This window comes from Panulirus ornatus, chromosome 16, assembly GCF_036320965.1.
Source record: "Panulirus ornatus isolate Po-2019 chromosome 16, ASM3632096v1, whole genome shotgun sequence".
Classification (NCBI taxonomy): domain Eukaryota; kingdom Metazoa; phylum Arthropoda; class Malacostraca; order Decapoda; family Palinuridae; genus Panulirus; species Panulirus ornatus.
The window spans coordinates 40437687-40461469 of record NC_092239.1 but is presented as its reverse complement, the minus strand read 5'-3'; the positions used below and the strand labels follow the sequence as shown (position 1 = coordinate 40461469).

Genomic DNA, 23783 nt, shown 5'->3' with positions numbered 1-23783 from the left:
TACCTGAGAGTGGACTTGGCAGCAAATGGAACCATGTAAGTGGAGATAAGTCATAGGGTGAGAGAGGAGGCAAAAGTTCAGGGAGCACTGGGTAATGTGTGGAAAGAGAGGTCACTTTCTGGAAGGGTGAAAATGGGTATGTCTGACGTTATAGTAGACCCAATGATGTATGGATGCAAGGTATTGGCTATAGATGCGAATGTGCAAAAGACGGTGGGTGTGTTGAAAATGAATTATCTGAGAACAGTACGAGATGTGCGGATGGTTGATCGAGGAAGAAATGATGGGGTAAGAGAGAGGTATGGTAATAAAAAGAGAATGGTCAAGAGAGCTGAAGAGGGTGATCTGGACCTAAGTATGCAGGAGGGTGAAAGGCATGCATAAGATAGAGTGAATCAGAGTGATGTGGTATACAAGGGGTACGTGCAGTCAGCAGACTGAAACAGGACATATGAAGCAGTCAGTGAAAACCAAGGAAATGTCTGGGGGTCCTGGATGTAAATGCAGGACTGTAGTTTCAGTGCATTAAACATGACAGTGAGTGAGTGAGTGAATGAGGCTTTTTCATCTGTTCCTTGCTCACTAAAATGGAAAATGGTGAATAAGTATATAAAAAAGTTTGTAAAGCAGAATGCTTTTGAATAATCCATATAGAAATTCCATATATATATAAAGACAAAAATCCAAAGCACCCCATCAAAAAAAAATTAAAATCTATAACCCAAAAAATCTGTAAGATGAATACTGCTTAATCTGAGAAAATATGGAATGGGATCTTCTAACTGTTCCTTATTCTTGAATATCAAAGTTCTAATTCTTAAAACTAAATATGGTTATATAATGTCCATTCCATTCTTAAATTTTGAAGCTTTGATTCTAAAAACCATACATTGCTGTGTAATGTCTAAGCCTAATCAAATAAATACTGATACTGTACTACTTCTATTGGCTATCTGACGTCATCATACCATTCTGATATATAAGCTTACTTCATTGTCTAAAGGTCATTATACTCAACATAAAGTACATCTCCATCTTTCGTACCTTAAAAAATATGTCATACTTAAAAGTGTAAAAAAGTAAACAAAACAAAGCAAAACTAGGTGACAGGGTACCAATGCAACATAAGCCACACAAAATAAAAGCACTCATAAGTCAAGAAGCTGAAAGCAAATACAAACAGAAAGCCATAAGATCTTTGTATTAGAGATAAGATCTAGCTTTTTCTTATTCACAACGAGATCATGTTTAAGATTATCAAATTTCAAAGAACACTTACCTGATACAAGCTAATGATAAAACGTTTCAAGGGTGAATTCAGGCAATTTTCTTTTCTGACTCTTGTCTAAAAGACTGTCATATATATATTCCTGAAGCTCCCAAATATTTCCTATTATCATCTCAGGGAAAAAATTCACATCTCACTGGCAAGAGGCACACTAGGGTAAAAAATTCAATAATTATTTCAATCAAAACTTTCACTGCATGAATGATTTTTCTGGCCTCTCCAGTGTACAAAAACAGCAAAATATCTTTTTCCAGTTTACAAAAAGGTGCAAAAAATATACAAGAAACAATAATTTTTGTCTCATGAATTAAAATAAGGTTCAAATGTTTAAAGTTTACAAAAACACATCATTTACCGGACTAACTAATCCAAAGTGTGCAAAAAATTTTTAACAATTCAACATGATTAGGTACACAATATATATCAACATGATCATTTTTTCTAATGAACTAGGAGCTGAGCATTCCTAGTTTAAAAAACACATATTTACCAGCCTAGAAAATCCTAATACAGGGTGGCATGGATGTAGTAGTGGTGTGGTGGTGGGCACTACAGGCAGTGGTGAGTATCTCAGACAGAGGGGGTTTCTAGACACGTGTAAATGCCCATCATGGTCAATACCAGTTTACTGCAGCCTTCTGGCAGCTCCAAGGACTCATTCTTTGTTTGGGTTGTCAGTCTATAGATGCCAACAGAGCCAGCAATGTGCATAAAATTCAACTTGTGGTGGGAAATTGAGTCTGAAGACTGGCATTTGCAGCATCTTCCTACATAACTGCACACTGCTGTTTACAACACCGAATCGCTTAAGGGTATCAAAGAAGTAACTTGTGAATGTGAGCAAAAAGTTTAACAAGATACTCCTACACTGATAAAACATGACTTGCATTCTTTTCTAATTCTGTGATAACTAACAGGAACAGTTAGGAGTGGTATGCAGATCTGAGAAAACAGGGGGTTAATTTATGCAAAAGTAGACATACCACATGTGAAAATCAACAAAACTTTCAGAAACCTCACTTCACATATATAGGTACACCACCGATTTTCCGGCACTCTTGGCTCCAAAGCTTTGCCGGATTAACCACTTTGCCGGAACAACCATGGTCACATTATAATAATTCATCAACACACCTTTACCCACTAATTATACATCTTCCATGCATCTAATGTGCTAGAAATTTAAGTCAAATATTAAATGTATATATAACTATTTACTTTATTTTGCTTTGTCGCTGTCTCCCACGTTAGCGAGGTAGCGCAAGGAAACAGACGAAAGTAATGGCCCAACCTACCCACATACACATGTATATACATACACATCCACCCACGCAAATATACATACCTATACATCTAAATGTACACATATATATACACACAGACATATACATATATACACATGTACACAATTCATAGTCTGCCTTTATTCATTCCCATCGCCACCTCGCCACACATGGAATAACAACCCCCCTCCCCCCTCATGTGTGCAAGGTAGCGCTAGGAAAAGACAACAAAGGCCCCATTCATTCACACTCAGTCTCTAGCTGTCATGAAATAATGCACCAAAACCACAGCTCCCTTTCCACATCCAGGCCCCACAGAACTTTCCACGGTTTACCCCAGACGCTTCACATGCCCTGGTTCGATCCATTGACAGCACGTCGACCACGGTATACCACATCGTTCCAATTCACTCTATTCCTTGCACGCCTTTCACCCTCCTGCATGTTCAGGCCACGATCACTCAAAATCTTTTTCACTCCATCTTTTCACCTCCAATTTGGTCTCCCACATCTCCTCGGTCCCTCCACCTCTGACACATATATCCTCTTTGTCAATCTTTCCTCATTCATTCTCCCCATGTGACCAAACCATTTCAAAACACCCTCTTCTGCTCTCTCAACCATACTCTTTATTTCCACACATCTCTCTTACCCTTACATTACTTACTCGATCAAACCACCTCACACCACATATTGTCCTCAAACATTTCATTTCCAGAACATCCACCCTCCTGTGCACAACTCTATCCATAGCCCACGCCTCGAAACCATGAAACATTGTTGGGACCACTATTCCTTCAAACATACCCAATTTTGCTTTCTGAAATAATGTTCTCGACTTCCAATTATATATATGCCTGGAGAAGGCATATGATAGAGTTGATAGAGATGCTCTCTGGAAGGTACTAAGAATATATGGTGTGGGAGGCAAGTTGTCAGAAGCAGTGAAAAGTTTTTATCGAGGATGTAAGGCATGTGTACGTGTAGGAAGAGAGGAAAGTGATTGGTTCTCAGTGAATGTAGGTTTGCGGCAGGGGTGTGTGATGTCTCCATGGTTGTTTAATTTGTTTATGGATGGGGTTGTTAGGAAGGTGAATGCAAGAGTTTTGGAAAGAGGGGCAAGTATGAAGTCTGTTGGGGATGAGTGAGCTTGGAAAGTGAGTCAGTTGTTGTTCGCTGATGATATAGCGCTGGTGGCTGATTCATGTGAGAAACTGCAGAAGCTGGTGACTGAGTTTGGTAAAGAGTGTGAAAGAAGAAAGTTAAGAGTGAATGTGAATAAGAGCAAGGTTATTAGGTACAGTAGGGTTGAGGGTCAAGTCAATTGGGAGGTAAGTTTGGAGAAAAACTGGAGGAAGTACAGTGTTTTAAATATCTGGGAGTGGATCTAGCAGCGGATGGAACCATGGAAGTGGAAGTGAATCATAGGGTGGGGGAGGGGGTGAAAATCCTGGGAGCCTTGAAGAATGTGTGGAAGTCGAGATCATTATCTCTGAAAGCAAATATGGCTATGTTTGAAGGAATAGTGGTTCCAACAATGTTGTATGGTTGCGAGGTGTAGGCTATGGACAGAGCCGTGCGCAGGAGGGTGGATGTGCTGGAAATGAGATGTTTGAGGACAATGTGTGGTGAATGTGTTTGATGATAGAGTGGCAGATATAGGGTGTTTTGGTCGAGGTGGTGTGCAAAGTGAGAGGGTTAGGGAAAATGATATATATAAACAGAGAAGAGGTAGTAAAAGCTTTGCGGAAGATGAAAGCCGGCAAGGCAGCAGGTTTGGATGGTATTGCAGTGGAATTTATTAAAAAAGGGGGTGACTGTATTGTTGACTGGTTGGTAAGGTTATTTAATGGATGTATGACTCATGGTGAGGTGCCTGAGGATTGGCGGAATGTGTGCATAGTGCCATTGTACAAAGGCAAAGGGGATAAGAGTGAGTGCTCAAATTACAGAGGTATAAGTTTGTTGAGTATTCCTGGTAAATTATATGGGAGGATATTGATTGAGAGGGTGAAGGCATGTACAGAGCATCAGATTGGGGAAGAGCAGTGTGGTTTCAGAAGTGGTAGAGGATGTGTGGATCAGGTGTTTGCTTTGAAGAATGTATGTGAGAAATACTTAGAAAAGCAAATGGATTTGTATGTAGCATTTATGGATCTGGAGAAGGCATATGATAGAGTTGATAGAGATGCTCTGTGGAAGGTATTAAGAATATATGGTGTGGGAGGCAAGTTGTTAGAAGCAGTGAAAAGTTTTTATCGAGGATGTAAGGCATGTGTACGTGTAGGAAGAGAGGAAAGTGATTGGTTCTCAGTGAATGTAGGTTTGCGGCAGGGGTGTGTGATGTCTCCATGGTTGTTTATATATATATATATATATATATATATATATATATATATATATATATATATATATATATATATATATATATTTATTTATATTTATTTATTATACTTTGTCGCTGTCTCCCGCGTTTGCGAGGTAGCGCAAGGAAACAGACGAAAGAAATGGCTAAACCCCCCCCCATACACATGTATATACATACGTCCACACACGCAAATGTACATACCTACACAGTTTTCCATGGTTTACCCCAGACGCTTCACATGCCCTGCTTCAATCCACTGACAGCACGTCAACCCCGGTATACCACATCGCTCCAATTCACTCTATTCCTTGCCCTCCTTTCACCCTCCTGCATGTTCAGGCCCCGATCACACAAAATCTTTTTCACTCCATCTTTCCACCTCCAATTTGGTCTCCCTCTTCTCCTCGTTCCCTCCACCTCCGACACATATATCCTCTTGGTCAATCTTTCCTCACTCATCCTCTCCATGTGACCAAACCATTTCAAAACACCCTTCTCTGCTCTCTCAACCACACCCTTTTCATTTCCACACATCTCTCTCAACCTTACATTACTTACTCGATCAAACCACCTCACACCACATATTGTCCTCAAACATCTCATTTCCAGCACATCCACCCTACTGCACACAACTCTATCCATAGCCTACGCCTCGCAACCATACAATATTGTTGGAACCACTACCCCTTCAAACATACGCATTTTTGCTTTCCGAGATAATGTTCTCGACTTCCAAACATTCTTCAAGGCTCCCAGAATTTTCGCCCCCTCCTCCACCCTATGATTCACTTCCGCTTCCATGGCTCCATCCGCTGCCAAATCCACTCCCAGATATCTAAAACACTTCACTTCCTCCAGCTTTTCCTCATTCAAACTTACCTCCCAATTGCCTTGACCCTCAACCCAACTGTACCTAATTACCTTGCTCTTATTCACATTTACTCTTAATTTTCTTCTTTCACACACTTTACCAAACTCAGGCACCAGCTTCTGCAGTTTCTTACATGAATCAGCCACCAGCGCTGTATCATCAGCAAACAACAACTGACTCACTTCCCAAGCTCTTTCATCCACAACAGACTGCATACTTGCCCCTCTTTCCAAAACTCTTGCATTCACCTCCCTAACAACCTCATCCATAAACAAATCAAACAACCATGGAGACATCACACACCCCTGCCGCAAATCTACATTCACTGAGAACCAATCACTTTCCTCTCTTCCTACACGTACACATGACTTACATCCTCGATAAAACTTTTCACTGCTTCTAACAACTTGCCTCCCACACCATATATTCTTAAAACCTTCCACAGAGCATCTCTATCAACTCTATCATATGCCTTCTCCAGATCCGTAAATGCTACATACAAATCCATTTGTTTTTCTAAGTATTTCTCTCATACATTCTTCAAAGCAAACACCTGATCCACACATCCTCTACCACTTCTGAAACCACACTGCTCTTCCCCAATCTGATGCTCTGTACATGCCTTCGCCCTCTCAATCAATACCCTCCCATATAATTTACCAGGAATACTCAACAAACTTATACCTCTGTAATTTGAGCACTCACTCTTATCTCCTTTGCCTTTGTACAATGGCACTATGCAAGCATTCCGCCAATCCTCCGGCACCTCACCATGAGTCATACATACATTAAATAACCTTACCAACCAGTCAACAATACAGTCACCCCCTTTTTTAATAGATTCCACTGCAATACCATCCAAACCTGCTGCTTTGCCGGCTTTCATCTTCCGTAAAGCTTTTACTACCTCTTCTCTATTTACCAAATCCTTTTCCCTAACCCTCTCACTTTGCACACCACCTCGACCAAGACACCCCACATCTGCCACTCTATCATCAAACACACTCAACAAACCTTCAAAATACTCACTCCATCTCTTCTCACATCACCACTACTTGTTATCACCTCCCCATTAGCCCCCTTCACTGAAGTTCCCATTTGCTCCCTTGTCTTACGCACTTTATTTACCTCCTTCCAAAACATCTTTTTATTCTCCCTGAAATTTAATGATACTCTCTCACCCCAACTCTCATTTGCCCTCTTTTTCACTTCTTGCACCTTTCTCTTGACCTCCTGCCTCTTTCTTTTATACCTCTCCCACTCATTTGCAATTTTTCCCTGCAAAAATTGTTCAATTGCCTCTCTTCTCTTTCACTAATAATCTTACTTCTTCATTCCACCACTCACTACCTTTTCTAATCAACCCACCTCCCACGCTTCTCATGCCACAAGCATCCATTGCGCAAGCCATCACTGCTTCCCTAAATACATCCCATTCCTCCCCCACTCCCCTTACCTCCTTTGGTCTCAACTTTTTCCATTCTGTACTCAATCTCTCCTGGTACTTCCTCACACAAGTCTCCTTCCCAAGCTCACTTACTCTCACCACTCTCTTCACCCCAACATTCTCTCTTCTTTTCTGAAAACCCCCACAAATCTTCACCTTCGCTTCCAAAAGATAATGATCAGACATCCCTCCAGTTGCACCTCTCAGAACATTAACATCCAAAAGTCTCTCTTTCGTGCGTCTATCAATTAACACGTAATCCAATAACGCTCTCTGGCCATCTCTCCTACTTACATACGTATACTTATGTATATCTCGCTTTTTAAACCAGGTATATATATATATATATATATATATATATATATATATATTTTTTATTTATTTATATCTATTTATTTTGCTTTGTCGCTGTCTCCCGCGTTTGCGAGGTAGCGCAAGGAAACAGACGAAAGAAATGGCCCAACCCACCAACATACACATGTATATACACACACGTCCACACATGCAAAAATACATACCTATACATCTCAATGTACACATATATATACACACACAGACACATACATATATACCCATGCACACAATTCACACTGTCTGCCTTTATTCATTCCCATCGCCACCTCGCCACACATGGAATACCATCCCCCTCCCCCCTCATGTGTGCGGGGTAGTGCTAGGCCCCATTCGTTCACACTCAGTCCCTAGCTGTCATGCAATAATGCCCGAAACCACAGCTCCCTTTCCACATCCAGGCCCCACACAGCTTTCCATGGTTTACCCCAGACGCTTCACATGCCCTGATTCAATCAATCCACTGACAGCACGTCAACCCCGGTATACCACATCGATCCTCACTCTATTCCTTGCCCGCCTTTTACCCTCATGCATGTTCAGGCCCCGATCACTCAAAATCTTTTTCACTTCATCTTTCCACCTCCAATTTGGTCTCCCACTTCTCCTCGTTCCCTCCACCTCCAACACATATATCCTCTTGGTCAATCTTTCCTCACTCATCCTCTCCATGTGCCCAAACCATTTCAAAACACCCTCATCTGCTCTCTCAACCACGCTCTTTTTATTTCCACACATCTCTCTTACCCTTACATTACTTACTCGATCAAACCACCTATACCACACACTGTCCTCAAACATCTCATTTCCAGCACATCCACCCTCCTGCGCACAACTCTATCCATAGCCCATGCCTCGCAACCATACAACATTGTTGGAACCACTATTCCTTCAAACATACCCATTTTTGCTTTCCGAGATAATGTTCTCGACTTCCAAACATTCTTCAAGGCTCCCAGGATTTTCGCTCCCTCCCCCACCCTATGATATATATATACATATATATATATATATTTTTTTTTTATACTTTGTCGCTGTCTCCCGCGTTTGCGAGGTAGCGCAAGGAAACAGACGAAAGAAATGGCCCAACCCCCCCCCATACACATGTATATACATACATCCACACACGCAAATATACATACCTACACAGCTTTCCATGGTTTACCCCAGACGCTTCACATGCCTTGATTCAATCCACTGACAGCACGTCAGCCCCGGTATACCACATCGCTCCAATTCACTCTGTTCCTTGCCCTCCTTTCACCCTCCTGCATGTTCAGGCCCCGATCACACAAAATCTTTTTCACTCCATCTTTCCACCTCCAATTTGGTCTCCCTCTTCTCCTTGTTCCCTCCACCTCCGACACATATATCCTCTTGGTCAATCTTTCCTCACTCATTCTCTCCATGTGCCCAAACCACTTCAAAACACCCTCTTCTGCTCTCTCAACCACGCTCTTTTTATTTCCACACATCTCTCTTACCCTTACGTTACTCACTCGATCAAACCACTTCACACCACACATTGTCCTCAAACATCTCATTTCCAGCACATCCATCCTCCTGCGCACAACTCTATCCATAGCCCACGCCTCGCAACCATACAACATTGTTGGAACCACTATTCCTTCAAACATACCCATTTTTGCTTTCCGAGATAATGTTCTCGACTTCCACACATTCTTCAAGGCCCCCAGAATTTTCGCCCCCTCCCCCACCCTATGATCCACTTCCGCTTCCATGGTTCCATCCGCTGCCAGATCCACTCCCAGATATCTAAAACACTTCACTTCCTCCAGTTTTTCTCCATTCAAACTCACCTCCCAATTGACTTGACCCTCAACCCTACTGTACCTAATAACCTTGCTCTTATTCACATTTACTCTTAACTTTCTTCTTCCACACACTTTACCAAACTCAGTCACCAGCTTCTGCAGTTTCACACATGAATCAGCCACCAGCGCTGTGTCGTCAGCGAACAACAACTGACTCACTTCCCAAGCTCTCTCATCCCCAACAGACTTCATACTTGCCCCTCTTTCCAAAACTCTTGCATTTACCTCCCTAACAACCCCATCCATAAACAAATTAAACAACCATGGAGACATCACACACCCCTGCCGCAAACCTACATTCACTGAGAACCAATCACTTTCCTCTCTTCCTACACGTACACATGCCTTACATCCTCGATAAAAACTTTTCACTGCTTCTAACAACTTTCCTCCCACACCATATATTCTTAATACCTTCCACAGAGCATCTCTATCAACTCTATCATATGCCTTCTCCAGATCCATAAATGCTACATACAAATCCATTTGCTTTTCTAAGTATTTCTCACATACATTCTTCAAAGCAAACACCTGATCCACACATCCTCTACCACTTCTGAAACCGCACTGCTCTTCCCCAATCTGATGCTCTGTACATGCCTTCACCCTCTCAATCAATACCCTCCCATATAATTTACCAGGAATACTCAACAAACTTATACCTCTGTAATTTGAGCATATATATATATATATATATATATATATATATATATATATATATATATATATATATATATATATATATATATATTTTTTTTTTTTTTTCATACTATTTGCTATTTCCCGTGTCAGCAAGGTAGCGCTAAGAACAGAGGAATAAGCCTATTAAATGTAAAATAAATAAATGAAAGAAGTACAGGTACTTGTACAATAGTACATTAGTGAAACAAGATCACAGGTATTAATTAAAGATTAAACAAAAATTAAATGCAAATTTATTAATTTCTTTACTTACAAAGAATGCTGCAGCACTGCTGCTCCCAAAGTGGCAGATTTTAGACTTTTACTGGAACTATAAAGCTAATCACAAAGGTCTGGAAGTTGAGGGCAGTCAGAATTACTGTCTGTTTCATAGTTGATCGTTTCATCTTGGATTTTTGATGTTGCAAGTGAGACATCTGGGGCACTTGAAGTTGATGTACCGGAAGGCCTACTGCTGTGAAACATATTCTTCTTTGCTATCTTCTTAGACATTTTATCCAAGCAAAGTTGCTTCATGCGTCTAGATTTTTCCCTGTGTAATTTTTCATGCAACAAATGAAAATTCATTAGTTCTTGTTTTGTAGCAAAGGTATGTTGCTCTAGCCCTTTGATTAATTCACTCATCAATTCAATCAATTTTTCAATGGAAAGTTTTTCAGCTACATCTCTTCCATCTTCATCACTGTGTCATCTTCATCACTTCCTGTGTTTTTATCAGCATTCAGAACAGTGTCTATAATTTTGTTGTCGACATTCATCCACTTGTTTAGATTTTCTTCATAAAGATTACTTGCCATATCCTTTGCAACAGGTCCTGTAACACTTTTAGCATACTCAAGCAACTCAGGAACAACTTTTTCCTTTGACACATGATACCCTGTGAAATCACTGACTGACACTCTCATATGTCTTAGGTGCCACAGCTAGGGTTAATTCTAAGCAAAATAAGCTAAGAATCTCACAGAATTGCAGTATCACCACCAACAAGTGCAGTGTAAAGAATGTAAATAAGTGTGACCTACACACAACGCCATCTGTGGCCGCAAAGTAAACTAGTCTGGCGGCTGCAGTAATTTCAAGTTCCCTCACATAATTTTTTCCCAACTAAAGGAGACACCGAACTATCAGTTACCGGTAATTCAGTGGTGTACCTGTGTATATATATATATATATATATATATATATATATATATATATATATATATATATATATATATATATATATCTTTCTTTTTCTTTCGTACTATTCGCCATTTCCCGCATCAGCGAGGTAGTGTTAAGAACAGAGGACTGGGCCTTTGAGGGAATACCCTCACATGGCCCAATTCTCTGTTTCTTCTTTTGGAAAATTAAAAAAAACGAGAGGGGAGGATTTCCAGCCCCCCACTCCCTCCCCTTTTAGTCGCATTCTACGACACACAGGGAATACATCGGAACTATTCTTTCTCCCCTATCCCCAGGGATATATATATATATATATATATATATATATATATATATATATATATATATATATATATATTTTTTTTTTTTTTTTGCTTTGTCGCTGTCTCCCGCGTTTGCGAGATAGCGCAAGGAAACAGACGAAAGAAATGGCCCAACCCACCCCCATACACATGTATATACATACGTCCACACACGCAAGTATACATACCTACACAGCTTTCCATGGTTTACCCCAGACGCTTCACATGCCCTGATTCAATCCACTGACAGTACGTCAACCCCGGTATACCACATCGATCCAATTCACTCTATTCCTTGCCTTCCTTTCACCCTCCTGCATGTTCAGGCCCCAATCACACAAAATCTTTTTCACTCCATCTTTCCACCTCCAATTTGGTCTCCAACTTCTCCTCGTTCCCTCCACCTCCGACACATATATCCTCTTGGTCAATCTTTCCTCACTCATTCTCTCCATGTGACCAAACCATTTCAAAACACCCTCTTCTGCTCTCTCAACCACGCTCTTTTTATTTCCACACATCTCTCTTACCCTTACGTTACTTACTCGATCAAACCACCTCACACCACACATTGTCCTCAAACATCTCATTTCCAGCACATCCATCCTCCTGCGCACAACTCTATCCATAGCCCACGCCTCACAACCATACAACATTGTTGGAACCACTATTCCTTCAAACATACCCATTTTTGCTTTCCGAGATAATGTTCTCGACTTCCACACATTCTTCAAGGCTCCCAGGATTTTTGCCCCCTCCCCCACCCTATGATCCACTTCCGCTTCCATGGTTCCATCCACTGCCAGATCCGCTCCCAGATATCTAAAACACTTTACTTCCTCCAGTTTTTCTCCATTCAAACTTACCTCCCAATAGACTTGACCCTCAACCCTACTGTACCTAATAACCTTGCTCTTATTCACATTTACTCTTAACTTTCTTCTTTCACACACTTTACCAAACTCAGTCACCAGCTTCTGCAGTTTCTCACATGAATTAGCCACCAGCACTGTATCATTAGTGAACAACAACTGACTCACTTCCCAAGCTGTCTCATCCACAACAGACTTCATACTTGCCCCTCTTTCCAAAACTCTTGCATTCACCTCCCTAACAACCTCATCCATAAACAAATTAAAGAACCATGGAGACATCACACACCCCTGCAGCAAACCTACATTCACTGAGAACCAATCACTTTCCTCTCTTCCTACACGTACACATGCCTTACATCCTCGATAAAAACTTTTCACTGCTTCTAACAACTTGCCTCCCACACCATATATTCTTAATACCTTCCACAGAGCATCTCTATCAACTCTATCATATGCCTTCTCCAGATCTATAAATGCTACATACAAATCCATTTGCTTTTGTAAGTATTTCTCACATACATTCTTCAAAGCAAACACCTGATCCACACATCCTCTACCACTTCTGAAACCACACAGCTCTTCCCCAATCTGATGCTCTGTACATGCCTTCACCCTCTCAATCAATACCCTCCCATATAATTTACCAGGAATACTAAACAAACTTATACCTCTGTAATTTGAGCACTCACTCTTATCCCCTTTGCCTTTGTACAATGGAACTATGCACGCATTCCGCCAATCCTCAGGCACCTCACCATGAGTCATACATACATTAAATAACCTTACCAACCAGTCAATAATACAGTCACCCCCTTTTTTAATAAATTCCACTGCAATACCATCCAAAACTGCTGCCTTGCCCGCTTTCATCTTCTGCAAAGCTTTTACTACATCTCTGTTTACCAAATAATTTTCCCTGACCCTCTCACTTTGCACACCACCTCGACCAAAACACCCTATATCTGCCACTCTATCATCAAACACATTCAACAAACCTTCAAAATACTCACTCCATCTCCTTCTCACATCACCACTACTTGTTATCACCTCCCCAATTGCGCCCTTCACTGAAGTTCCCATTTGCTCCCTTGTCTTACGCACTTTATCTACCTCCTTCCAGAACATCTTTTTATTCTCCCTAAAATTTAATGATACTCTCTCACCCCAACTCTCATTTGCCCTCTTTTTCACCTCTTGCACCTTTCTCTTGACCTCCTGTCTCTTTCTCTTATACATCTCCCACTCAATTGCATTTTTTCCCTGCAAAAATCATCCAAATGCCTCTTTCTTCTCTTTCACTAATAATCTTACTTCTTCATCCCACCACTCACTACCCTTTCTAATCAACCCACCTCCCACTCTTCTCATGCCACAAGCATCTTTTGCGCAATCCATCACTGATTCCCTAAATACATCCCATTCCTCCCCCACTCCCCTTACTTCCATTGTTCTCACCTTTTTCCATTCTGTACTCAGTCTCTCCTGGTACTTCCTCACACAAGTCTCCTTCCCAAGCTCACTTACTCTCACCACCCTCTTCACCCCAACATTCACTCTTCTTTTCTGAAAACCCATACAAATCTTCACCTTAGCCTCCACAAGATAATGATCAGACATCCCTCCAGCTGCACCTCTCAGCACATTAACATCCAAAAGTCTCTCATTCACGCGCCTGTCAATTAACATGTAATCCAATAACGCTCTCTGGCCATCTCTCCTACTTACATAAGTATACTTATGTATATCTTGCGTTTTAATCCAGGTATTCCCAATCACCAGTCCTTTTTCAGCAAATAAATCTACAAGCTCTTCACCATTTCCATTTACAACACTGAACACCCCATGTATACCAATTATTCCCTCAACTGCCACATTACTCACCTTTGCATTCAAATCACCCATCACTATAACCCAGTCTTGTGCATCAAAACCACTAACACACTCATTCAGCTGCTCCCAAAACACTTGCCTCTCATGGTCTTTCTTCTCATGCCCAGGTGCATATGCACCAATAATCACCATCTCTCTCCATCAACTTTCAGTTTTACCCATATTAATCGAGAATTTACTTTCTTACATTCTATCACATACTCCCACAACTCCTGTTTCAGGAGTACTGCTACTCCTTTGCTCTTGTCCTCTCACTAACCCCTGACTTTACTCCCAAGACATTCCCAAACCACTCTTCCCCTTTACCCTTGAGCTTCGTTTCACTCAGAGCCAAAACATCCAGGTTCCTTTCCTCAAACATACTACCTATCTCTCCTTTTTTCACATCTTGGTTACATCCACACACATTTAGACACCCCAGTCTGAGCCTTCGAGGAGGATGAGCACTCCCCGCGTGACTCCTTCTTCTGTTTCCCATTTATATATATATATATATATATATATATATATATATATATATATATATATATATATATATATATATATATATATATATATATATATATATATATATATTTTTTTTTTTTTTGCTTTGTCGCTGTCTCCCGCGTTAGCGAGGTAGCGCAAGGAAACAGACGAAAGAAATGGCCCAACCCACCCACATACACATGTATATACATACGTCCACACACGCAAATATACATACCTACACAGCTTTCCAAGGTTTACCCCAGACGCTTCACATGCCTTGATTCAATCCACTGACAGCACGTCAACCCCGGTATACCACATCGCTCCAATTCACTCTATTCCTTGCCCTCCTTTCACCCTCCTGCAGGTTCAGGCCCCGATCACACAAAATCTTTTTCACTCCATCTTTCCACCTCCAATTTGGTCTCCCTCTTCTCCTCGTTCCCTCCACCTCCGACACGTATAACCTCTTGGTCAATCTTTCCTCACTCATTCTCTCCATGTGACCAAACCATTTCAAAACACCCTCTTCTGCTCTCTCAACCACGCTCTTTTTATTTCCACACATCTCTCTTACCCTTACGTTACTTACTCGATCAAACCACCTCACACCACACATTGTCCTCAAACATCTCATTTCCAGCACATCCATCCTCCTGCGCACAACTCTATCCATAGTCCACGCCTCGCAACCATACAACATTGTTGGAACCACTATTCCTTCAAACATACCCATTTTTGCTTTCCGAGATAATGTTCTCGACTTCCACACATTCTTCAAGGCTCCCAGAATTTTCGCCCCTCCCCCACCCTATGATCCACTTCCGCTTCCATGTTTCCATCCGCTGCCAGATCCACTCCCAGATATCTAAAACACTTCACTTCCTCCAGTTTTTCTCCATTCAAACTCACCTCCCAATTGACTTGACCCTCAACCCTACTGTACCTAATAACCTTGCTCTTATTCACATTTACTCTTAACTTTCTTCTTTCACACACTTTACCAAACTCAGTCACCAGCTTCTGCAGTTTCTCACATGAATCAGCCACCAGCGCTGTATCATCAGCGAACAACAACTGACTCACTTCCCAAGCTCTCTCATCCCCAACAGACTTCATCCTTGCCCCTCTTTCCAAAACTCTTGCATTCACCTCCCTAAGAACCCCATCCATAAACAAATTAAACAACCATGGAGACATCACACACCCCTGCCGCAAACCTACATTCACTGAGAACCAATCACTTTCCTCTCTTCCTACACATACACATGCCTTACATCCTCGATAAAAACTTTTCACTGCTTCTAACAACTTGCCTCCCACACCATATATATATATATATATATATTTCAATTTCTGAAAGAGGAAATAGGAGTCAGGCAGGGAGAGCTCTTACTTCTTGAAGGCTTAAATTGGGGTGCCTGAATATGTGTGAATGTATCCAAGATGAGAAGAAAAAAGAGATAGGTAGTATGTTTGAGGAAATAAACCTGGATAATCTGACTCTGAATGAAATGAAGCTCAAGGGTAAAGGGGAATATAGGTTTGGAAAAGTCTTGGGAGTAAAGCATGGGTTGGTGAGAGGACATGAAATAATGAAGGAGTAGCACTAATCCTAAAGCAGTTGTGGAAGTGTGTGATACAGTGTAAGAAAGTAAATTCTAGATTGATGTGGATAAAAATGAAAGTGGATGGTGAGAGAGGGGTGATTATTGGTGCTTGCTTAGGCACTAGTCCATGAGAAGAAAGATTATGAGACGCAAGTGTTTTGGGAGCAGTTGAGTAAGTGTCAGCAGTGTTGGTGCACGAGACCGGGTATTACTGATATGTGATTTAAATGCAAAGGTAAGTAATGTGGCAGAAGAGGGTATAATTGGTGTGCTTGGGGTATTCAATGTTATGACTGGAAATGGAGAAGAGCTTGTGGAGTTGTGTGCTGAAGAAAGACCGGTCATTGGAAATACCTGGTTTAAATAGCAAGGTATAAACAAGTAGACGTGTATGGGTAAGACACGTCGTCAACAGGCATTATTAGATTGAAGATTAATTGATAGGCAGGTAAAAGAGAGATTTTTGGATGCAAATGTGCTGAGAGGGGCAGCTGGTGGGATGTCTGATCATTATCTTGTGGAGGTGAGGGTGAAGATTTTAGAGGTTTTCAAAAAAGAGGACACAATGTCTGAGAGAAGAGAGTGGTGACAGTAAGTAAGCTTGGAAAGAAGACTTGTGTGAAGAAATGCTAGGAGAGACTGAACATAGAATGGCACAAGGTGAGAGCAAATGAAGTGAGGGGAGCAGGTGAGGAAAGGGAAGTATTCAGGGAAGCAGGGATGGTATGCGCAAGAGATGCATGTGTCATGCGAAAGGTGGAAGTTGGACAGATTAAAAAGGGTAGTGAGTGGTGGATGATTAAATAGGTTAGTAAGGGTTAAGGTAAAGCAAAGTTGCTAGTGGGAGAGAAAAGCAAGGTGTTTTGGCAGTACTTACAAGGGAGAAGTCCAAATGATCGGGAGATGTAAAGGAGAACGCAACAAGAGATCAAGAGAAGGTACACGGGTTGAAAAAAAGGGCAAATGAGAGTCAAAGTGAAAAAGTATCATTAAACTTTAGGGAGAATACAAGATGTTTTGGAAGGAGGTAAATAATGTGCAAAAGACAAGATAACAAATGGGGACATTGGTGAAAGGAGCAAAAGGGAAAGTGATTACAGGTAGTGATGAAGTTAGAGGATGGAGTGAGTATTTTGAAAGACTATTAAATGTGTTTGATGATAGAGTGGCAGATGCAAGGTGTTTACGATGTGGTGGTGTGCAAAGTGAGAGAGTCAGGGAGAATGGTTTGGTGAAAAGAGAAGAGGAAGTGAAAGCCTTCCGAAAGACAAAATTCAGCAAGGTGGGTGGGATTGGATGGTATCGCAGTTGAATTTATCAAGAAAGGGGGTCACTGTGTTGTTGATTGGTTGGTAAGGATATTCAATATATATATGGATCATGGAGAGGTGCCTGAATATTGGAGGAATGCATGTATAGTATCATTTTGGATAGCAGAAGTGTTAAGGTATCATTATTACAAAGTGAAAATGGGGAATTATGAGGAATTACAGAAATACTGACAAAAGTAAAATGGATGTGAACAAAGCCTCCATATATACTTGACACACGTTATATTCAGTCATATATAATACTCATTCTGGTACCCCAAGTTACCCACCATGAACATGAAGCCTGACATTTGTCCCTTAGCATTAATGTTGCTATGTACGATGATTCAATGGCATACTGGGGAAAGTTAAGATCTTGATTATTAGAAACAAAGTTAGGTTTTTTCCTGCATCTTACCCGTTTAAGCTTAGGAAGATAACATATTGATGTGGAGCAAGCCGGTTCAGATGTATGATTGTAATGAATGGCCTTGAACAAAAAGATGTGGCCATTGGCAGGAATATGTATGACCTTGAACAGGAAAATGTTGCCATATCCCCATCAAAGGCCATATATAACAACACAAATTTCCCACAAACACTGCTTGTTTCCCAAATTTTTGTAATTAGTGTGGGCTTATGTGCACTATGTTTGTAAGTGTTGATGTTGCATGAACAATACAGTGTGATGTACTGAGTATGTTATACATAGCAAGACATTTCAACAGGTCCTATAGGAGCACTAGCTATTCAATCCTCAATGCCAGTAAGAGATTTGACTTTGGTCACCCTATGCTTGGGGGGATGGAAGTACTATTTTTCAATGAGGTTTCCAATAATCTTTCAATGAGGGCATAACTACAGTATGATGTCATCCATGTGTGCCATGGAGTTCAACTTCTGAGTGAGTTAGGCCATGACTTTAGTATAATATCATCCATGTGTTCCAGGAGGTTCACCTTCCTGAGTGAATGAGACCATGATTATAGTATGATTGTATCCACATGTCCCAGGAAGTTCATCTTCCTAAGTGAATGAATGGATGAAATAATGTTTTTTTCTATATTTTGGTGCAAAAATGGTGGAGCAAGTTGAGCCACAATACATGACTGTAAACTGCCTAGTCTCATTTTTCATTTTGAAGCCTAGGTAATCTCTAAAATTGGAGTAGATGGAATTCTACCAGTAAGCATTATAAAATCTGAAGTTTACTGTCCTGGATTGTGTTGGAATGACCTGATTTAACTGATGAATGGTGGGCATCCTAAACAGTTTTACAACAGTTAATATTCTAAGAGTTAACAAGTCAAAAATCATCCTTTTCTTGGACCAGCTGTTTTTGGTACAGTAAATAGGAAGCTTTACTGCAGTCTGATGACTCCTCTGGGTCACATTTCTGAATAAGTAAACTGTGGGAATTTGTGTCAGGGTCTGGCCTACATTGGATGTTATGATAAAAAAACAGAGTGATTCAATACTATATCTGAGCTCCTTCGAGCACTTTTTTTTATCAAGAAATCTTGTGAAAAAAGGAAACTTTCTGTTGGTAAGAGGGAGGGCGGATTTGTTCCTTTGTTCGGAATGCTTTTGAAATGAAGAAGAATGTTGTGAAGTGAAACTATTTACCATTCCAGGAAATGGCTACGGAAGTCTAACTCTTTGAGATGTGCTGGAACTCTGCTATCCTGCTCCTCAGGAAAAAAAGACTGAACAGAATTTATCACTAGTCTTTTCTGTCACATCCTTATTACCAAGAAAGCTCTTTAAAAAGACAATAAGCGGCTGAAAGCTCCTAATCTGCTGAGTCAGTTGGTCTTTAAAGCAAGCTATAAAAAATTAATGAAAGAACTGCAACCTGAACCTGAATGTGGCCAACAGCTTTATCCTCTGAGTTAAAAAGTTTTAACCACAATTTTTGTGTCTTTCCTCTCCTTTGCTAATCACAGAAAGATTTCAGGTAAACTGAAACATAACTAAAACTTCCCCTAATCACAAAGGTATTTAGACTTAGCCACCTCTTTTACTTCATATTCAAATCTTTCGTCTCTCTTGCTTCATGCTTGGAGTGTCTGACAATGCATTTCACTCTACTTAGAGCTTATCATATTTGAAACTGATTATTTACAAGGAAGTGGCCTTATGTCTTTTACCTCAACTAAAAATCTATACCAGGCTCTTTCTGAAATTAAGAATATACCTAACTCTTCAGCTGGAATGACAGAGAGTGTCCTTCCATGAAGCTCACTTCATCTTGTAGTGACACCTTAATCAACCATAACATAATTTTTGGGTATGTGCAATAGTAATCTGGGGCAAAAGGACTAGTTCCATTGTAAACCTTGGAATGGATGTGTTAAAAGGATTACTTGGATAATCATTATGCTGATAATGAAAAATGCTTGTAATAGAAGATGGTTGAAGGGTGGGTTCACTAAACCTGGATCGAATCTTGCTGCTTGAGAGGATGGTGGCATGCAGTGGTTCATCCAGTGAACCTGTCCTTAGGAAGGGGTGGTTTTATCATCCAAAGGTTGTAATATGGATTTTGCCTATTATTCCCAAATGAAGTAGGACTCATTTTACTTGCTCACTTGCTGATCCCTGTTTGGAAAAAAGCAAAATTTGAAGCAGGCAAAAAGCTTACCCGTCACCTTGGCAGCAGAATTGGCCATGCCATGCGTCACGTTCCACACTAGGCCACCAACAGAGCCTTCATGAACTAGTTCACTCACGCCTTCACTCACATCAGCGAAGAAACCAAATGGATTACCTAGGAAATCTGTTGATCCTAAGATTTTCATTGCCTGTGACTTCAATTCCTGAGATTATAGAGAAGAAACAATTAAATTTCAAACACCATAAGAACCATATCAAGATTGATACAAAGTTTCAGCACAAGTATAAGAAAAAGATTTGAGATTCTTCTGGACATGTAGACACTAACAATACTGTTACATACCAGAACTATACTAACAACCTACAGTGAACTGTAATAATTCTTTGCTCTTTTGTCTGCACATCTGAACATGTAGATGATTTATTTTTCTCTCTAGTTTTTGTAATTCATTTTACATAAAATATTGGCTAAAAGGTGTAATCCATATCACACAAATTTACAGTACTTTTAGATAATATGGTGTCATATATCGAATACCTTAAAAGAAAAACAATACACTATAGAGGTTTTCATGAAGGTCTGTAACTACACAACAGGCATTAATAAACAGGCCACAATTATACACAAGCTTAATCCATATGTCATTCCAGGATGTTTCAACTTGTAAATGGAGAATGTGTACATGACTGTTTCAAAAGCTATTCAATAAAGAGGCGGCAATAAGCATGTAACAAACTTCTTACAGCTCCTCAAGAGAGAGTGAGTACAGTCCTGGACTGTTTGTATCTGGACTGTGAGAGAGCATTTAATACGGTACCATATGGGAGAGTGATCAAGAAGATGGATCACCAGGCAGGAGTAAGAGGGAGACTCCCTCAACTGATGGACGATTATCTAAGTGAGAGGGAACAAAGGAAACATCCTACTAGTGATTTTCCCAAATGGGTTGAGGTGACTGGCAGAGTGCCACAAGGTTGTTCTGGAACCATCTATTTGATATGTGTAAATGTGTGTCTAAAGGTATGAAATCCTACCTGAACATGTTTATAGGTGGTACAAAGGTTATGAGGGAAGTGAAAAGCAAGAACTAAATCAACTTAAAAGAAGACCAAAACAGACTCTACAGTTGGTCTGAAACTCAACCCCAGCAAATATAAAGCAATGAGGATGGGACAAAGTGAAAGTCTCAGTATGATTACTTTCTAGCATGTTATAGATTTCAGGATTCTGTGTGTGAGAAGGACTCAGATGTCATCATCACCCCTCACCAATCACCAGAGTTCCATACTAAGAGAATAGTTAGGGAGACAAACTGTCTGCTTGCAAATATCAGAACAGCTTTAGAGTATATGGATAAGGAAATATTCAGCAATCTATGCATACAGTACATAAGGCCAAAACTAGAAATTGCTTCTATGGTTTTAGTCACCACACCTGAAGAAACACAAAGAGCTAATAAGGAAGGGCCAGAGGTGGGCAACAAAAAACAGTACCAGAACTGAGATACATAAGCTACATGGAAAGGCTGAACATGCAGGAGGGTGAAAGGCGTGCAAGGAATAGAGTGAATTGGAACGATGTGGTATATCGCGGTCGACATACTGTCAATGGATTGAACCAGGGCATGTGAAGCATCTGGGGTAAACCATGGAAAGTTCTGTGGGGCCTGGATGTGGAAAGGAGCTGTGGTATGGGTGCATTATTACATGACAGCTAGAGACTGAGTGTGAACGAAGGTGGCCTTTGTTGTCTTTTCCTAGCGCTACCTCGCACACATGAGGGGGGAGGGCATTGTTATTTCCTGTGTGGCGGGGTGGCGATGAGAATGAATAAAGGCAGACAGTATGAATTATGTACATGTGTATATACGTATATGTCTGTGTCTGTACATATATGTATACGTTGAAATGTATAGGTATGTATATTTGCGTGTGTGGACGTGTATGTATATACATGTGTATGTGGGTGGGTTGGGCAATTCTTTCGTCTGTTTCCTTGCGCTCCCTCGCTAACGCGGGAGACAGCGACAAAGCAAAATAAATAAAAAAAAATATTATCCTTGGGGATAGGTGAGAAAGAATACTACCCACATATTCCCTACATGTTGTAGAAGGCAACTAAAAGAGGAGGGAGTGGGGGGCTGGAAATCCTCCCCTCTTTTTATTTTTTCTAATTTTCCAAAAGAAGGAACAGAGAAGGGGGTTAGGTGAGAATATTCCCTCAAAGGCCCAGTCCTTTGTTCTTAATGCTACCTTGTTAATGCTGGAAATATATATATATATATATATTATCCCTGGGGATAGGGGAGAAAGAATACTTCCCACGTATTCCCTGCGTGTCGTAGAAGGCGACTAAAAGGGGAGGGAGCGGGGGCTGGAAATCCTCCCCTCTCAATTTCTTTTTTTTAATTTTCCAAAAGAAGGAACAGAGAAGGGGGCCAGGTGAGGATATTCCCTCAGTGGCCCAGTTCTCTGTTCTTAACGCTACCTCGCTAACGCAGGAAATGGCGAATAGTTTGAAAAAAAAAAAAAAATATATATATATATATATATATTCTTTTCTTTCTTTTAAACTATTCGCCATTTCCCGCGTCAGCGAGGTGGCATTAAGAACAGAGGACTGGGCCTTTGAGGGAATACCCTCACCTGGCCCAATTCTCTGTTCCTTCTTTTGGAAAAAAAAAAAAACGAGAGGGGAGGATTTCCAGCCCCCTGCTCCCTCCCCTTTTAGTCGCCTTCTACGACACGCAGGGAATACGTGGGAAGTATTCTTAATCCCCTATCCCCAGGGATCAATATATATATATATATATATATATATATATATATATATATATATATATATATATATATATATATATATATATATATATGTTTTTTTTTTTTTCTTTTTATACTTTGTCGCTGTCTCCCGCGTTTGCAAGGTAGCGCAAGGAAACAGACGAAAGAAATGGCCAAACCCACCCACATACACATGTATATACATACACGTCCACACACGCAAATATACATACCTACACAGCTTTCCATGGTTTACCCCAGACGCTTCACATGCCCTGATTCAATCCACTGACAGCACGTCAACCCCTGTATACCACATCGCTCCAACTCGCTCTATTCCTTGCCCTCCTTTCACCCTCCTGCATGTTCAGGCCCCGATCACACAAAATCTTTTTCACTCCATCTTTCCACCTCCAATTTGGTCTCCCTCTTCTCCTCGTTCCCTCCACCTCCGACACATATATCCTCTTGGTCAATCTTTCCTCACTCATTCTCTCCATGTGACCAAACCATTTCAAAACACCCTCCTCTGCTCTCTCAACCACGCTCTTTTTATTTCCACACATCTCTCTTACCCTTACATTACTTACTCGATAAAACCACCTCACACCACACATTG

General features: G+C 40.7%; 1 protein-coding gene across 1 annotated transcript in view; it reads right to left on the bottom strand.

Annotated features, from left to right (window-relative positions):
* The window catches only part of Vps13D (vacuolar protein sorting 13D), a 772012-nt gene that overhangs the window by 79963 nt on the left and 668266 nt on the right, over positions 1-23783 (bottom strand). The window contains exon 66 of the mRNA XM_071670877.1: positions 20412-20586. Coding sequence (XP_071526978.1) covers positions 20412-20586 — 175 coding nt within the window. The remainder of the gene's footprint in view (positions 1-20411; positions 20587-23783) is intronic.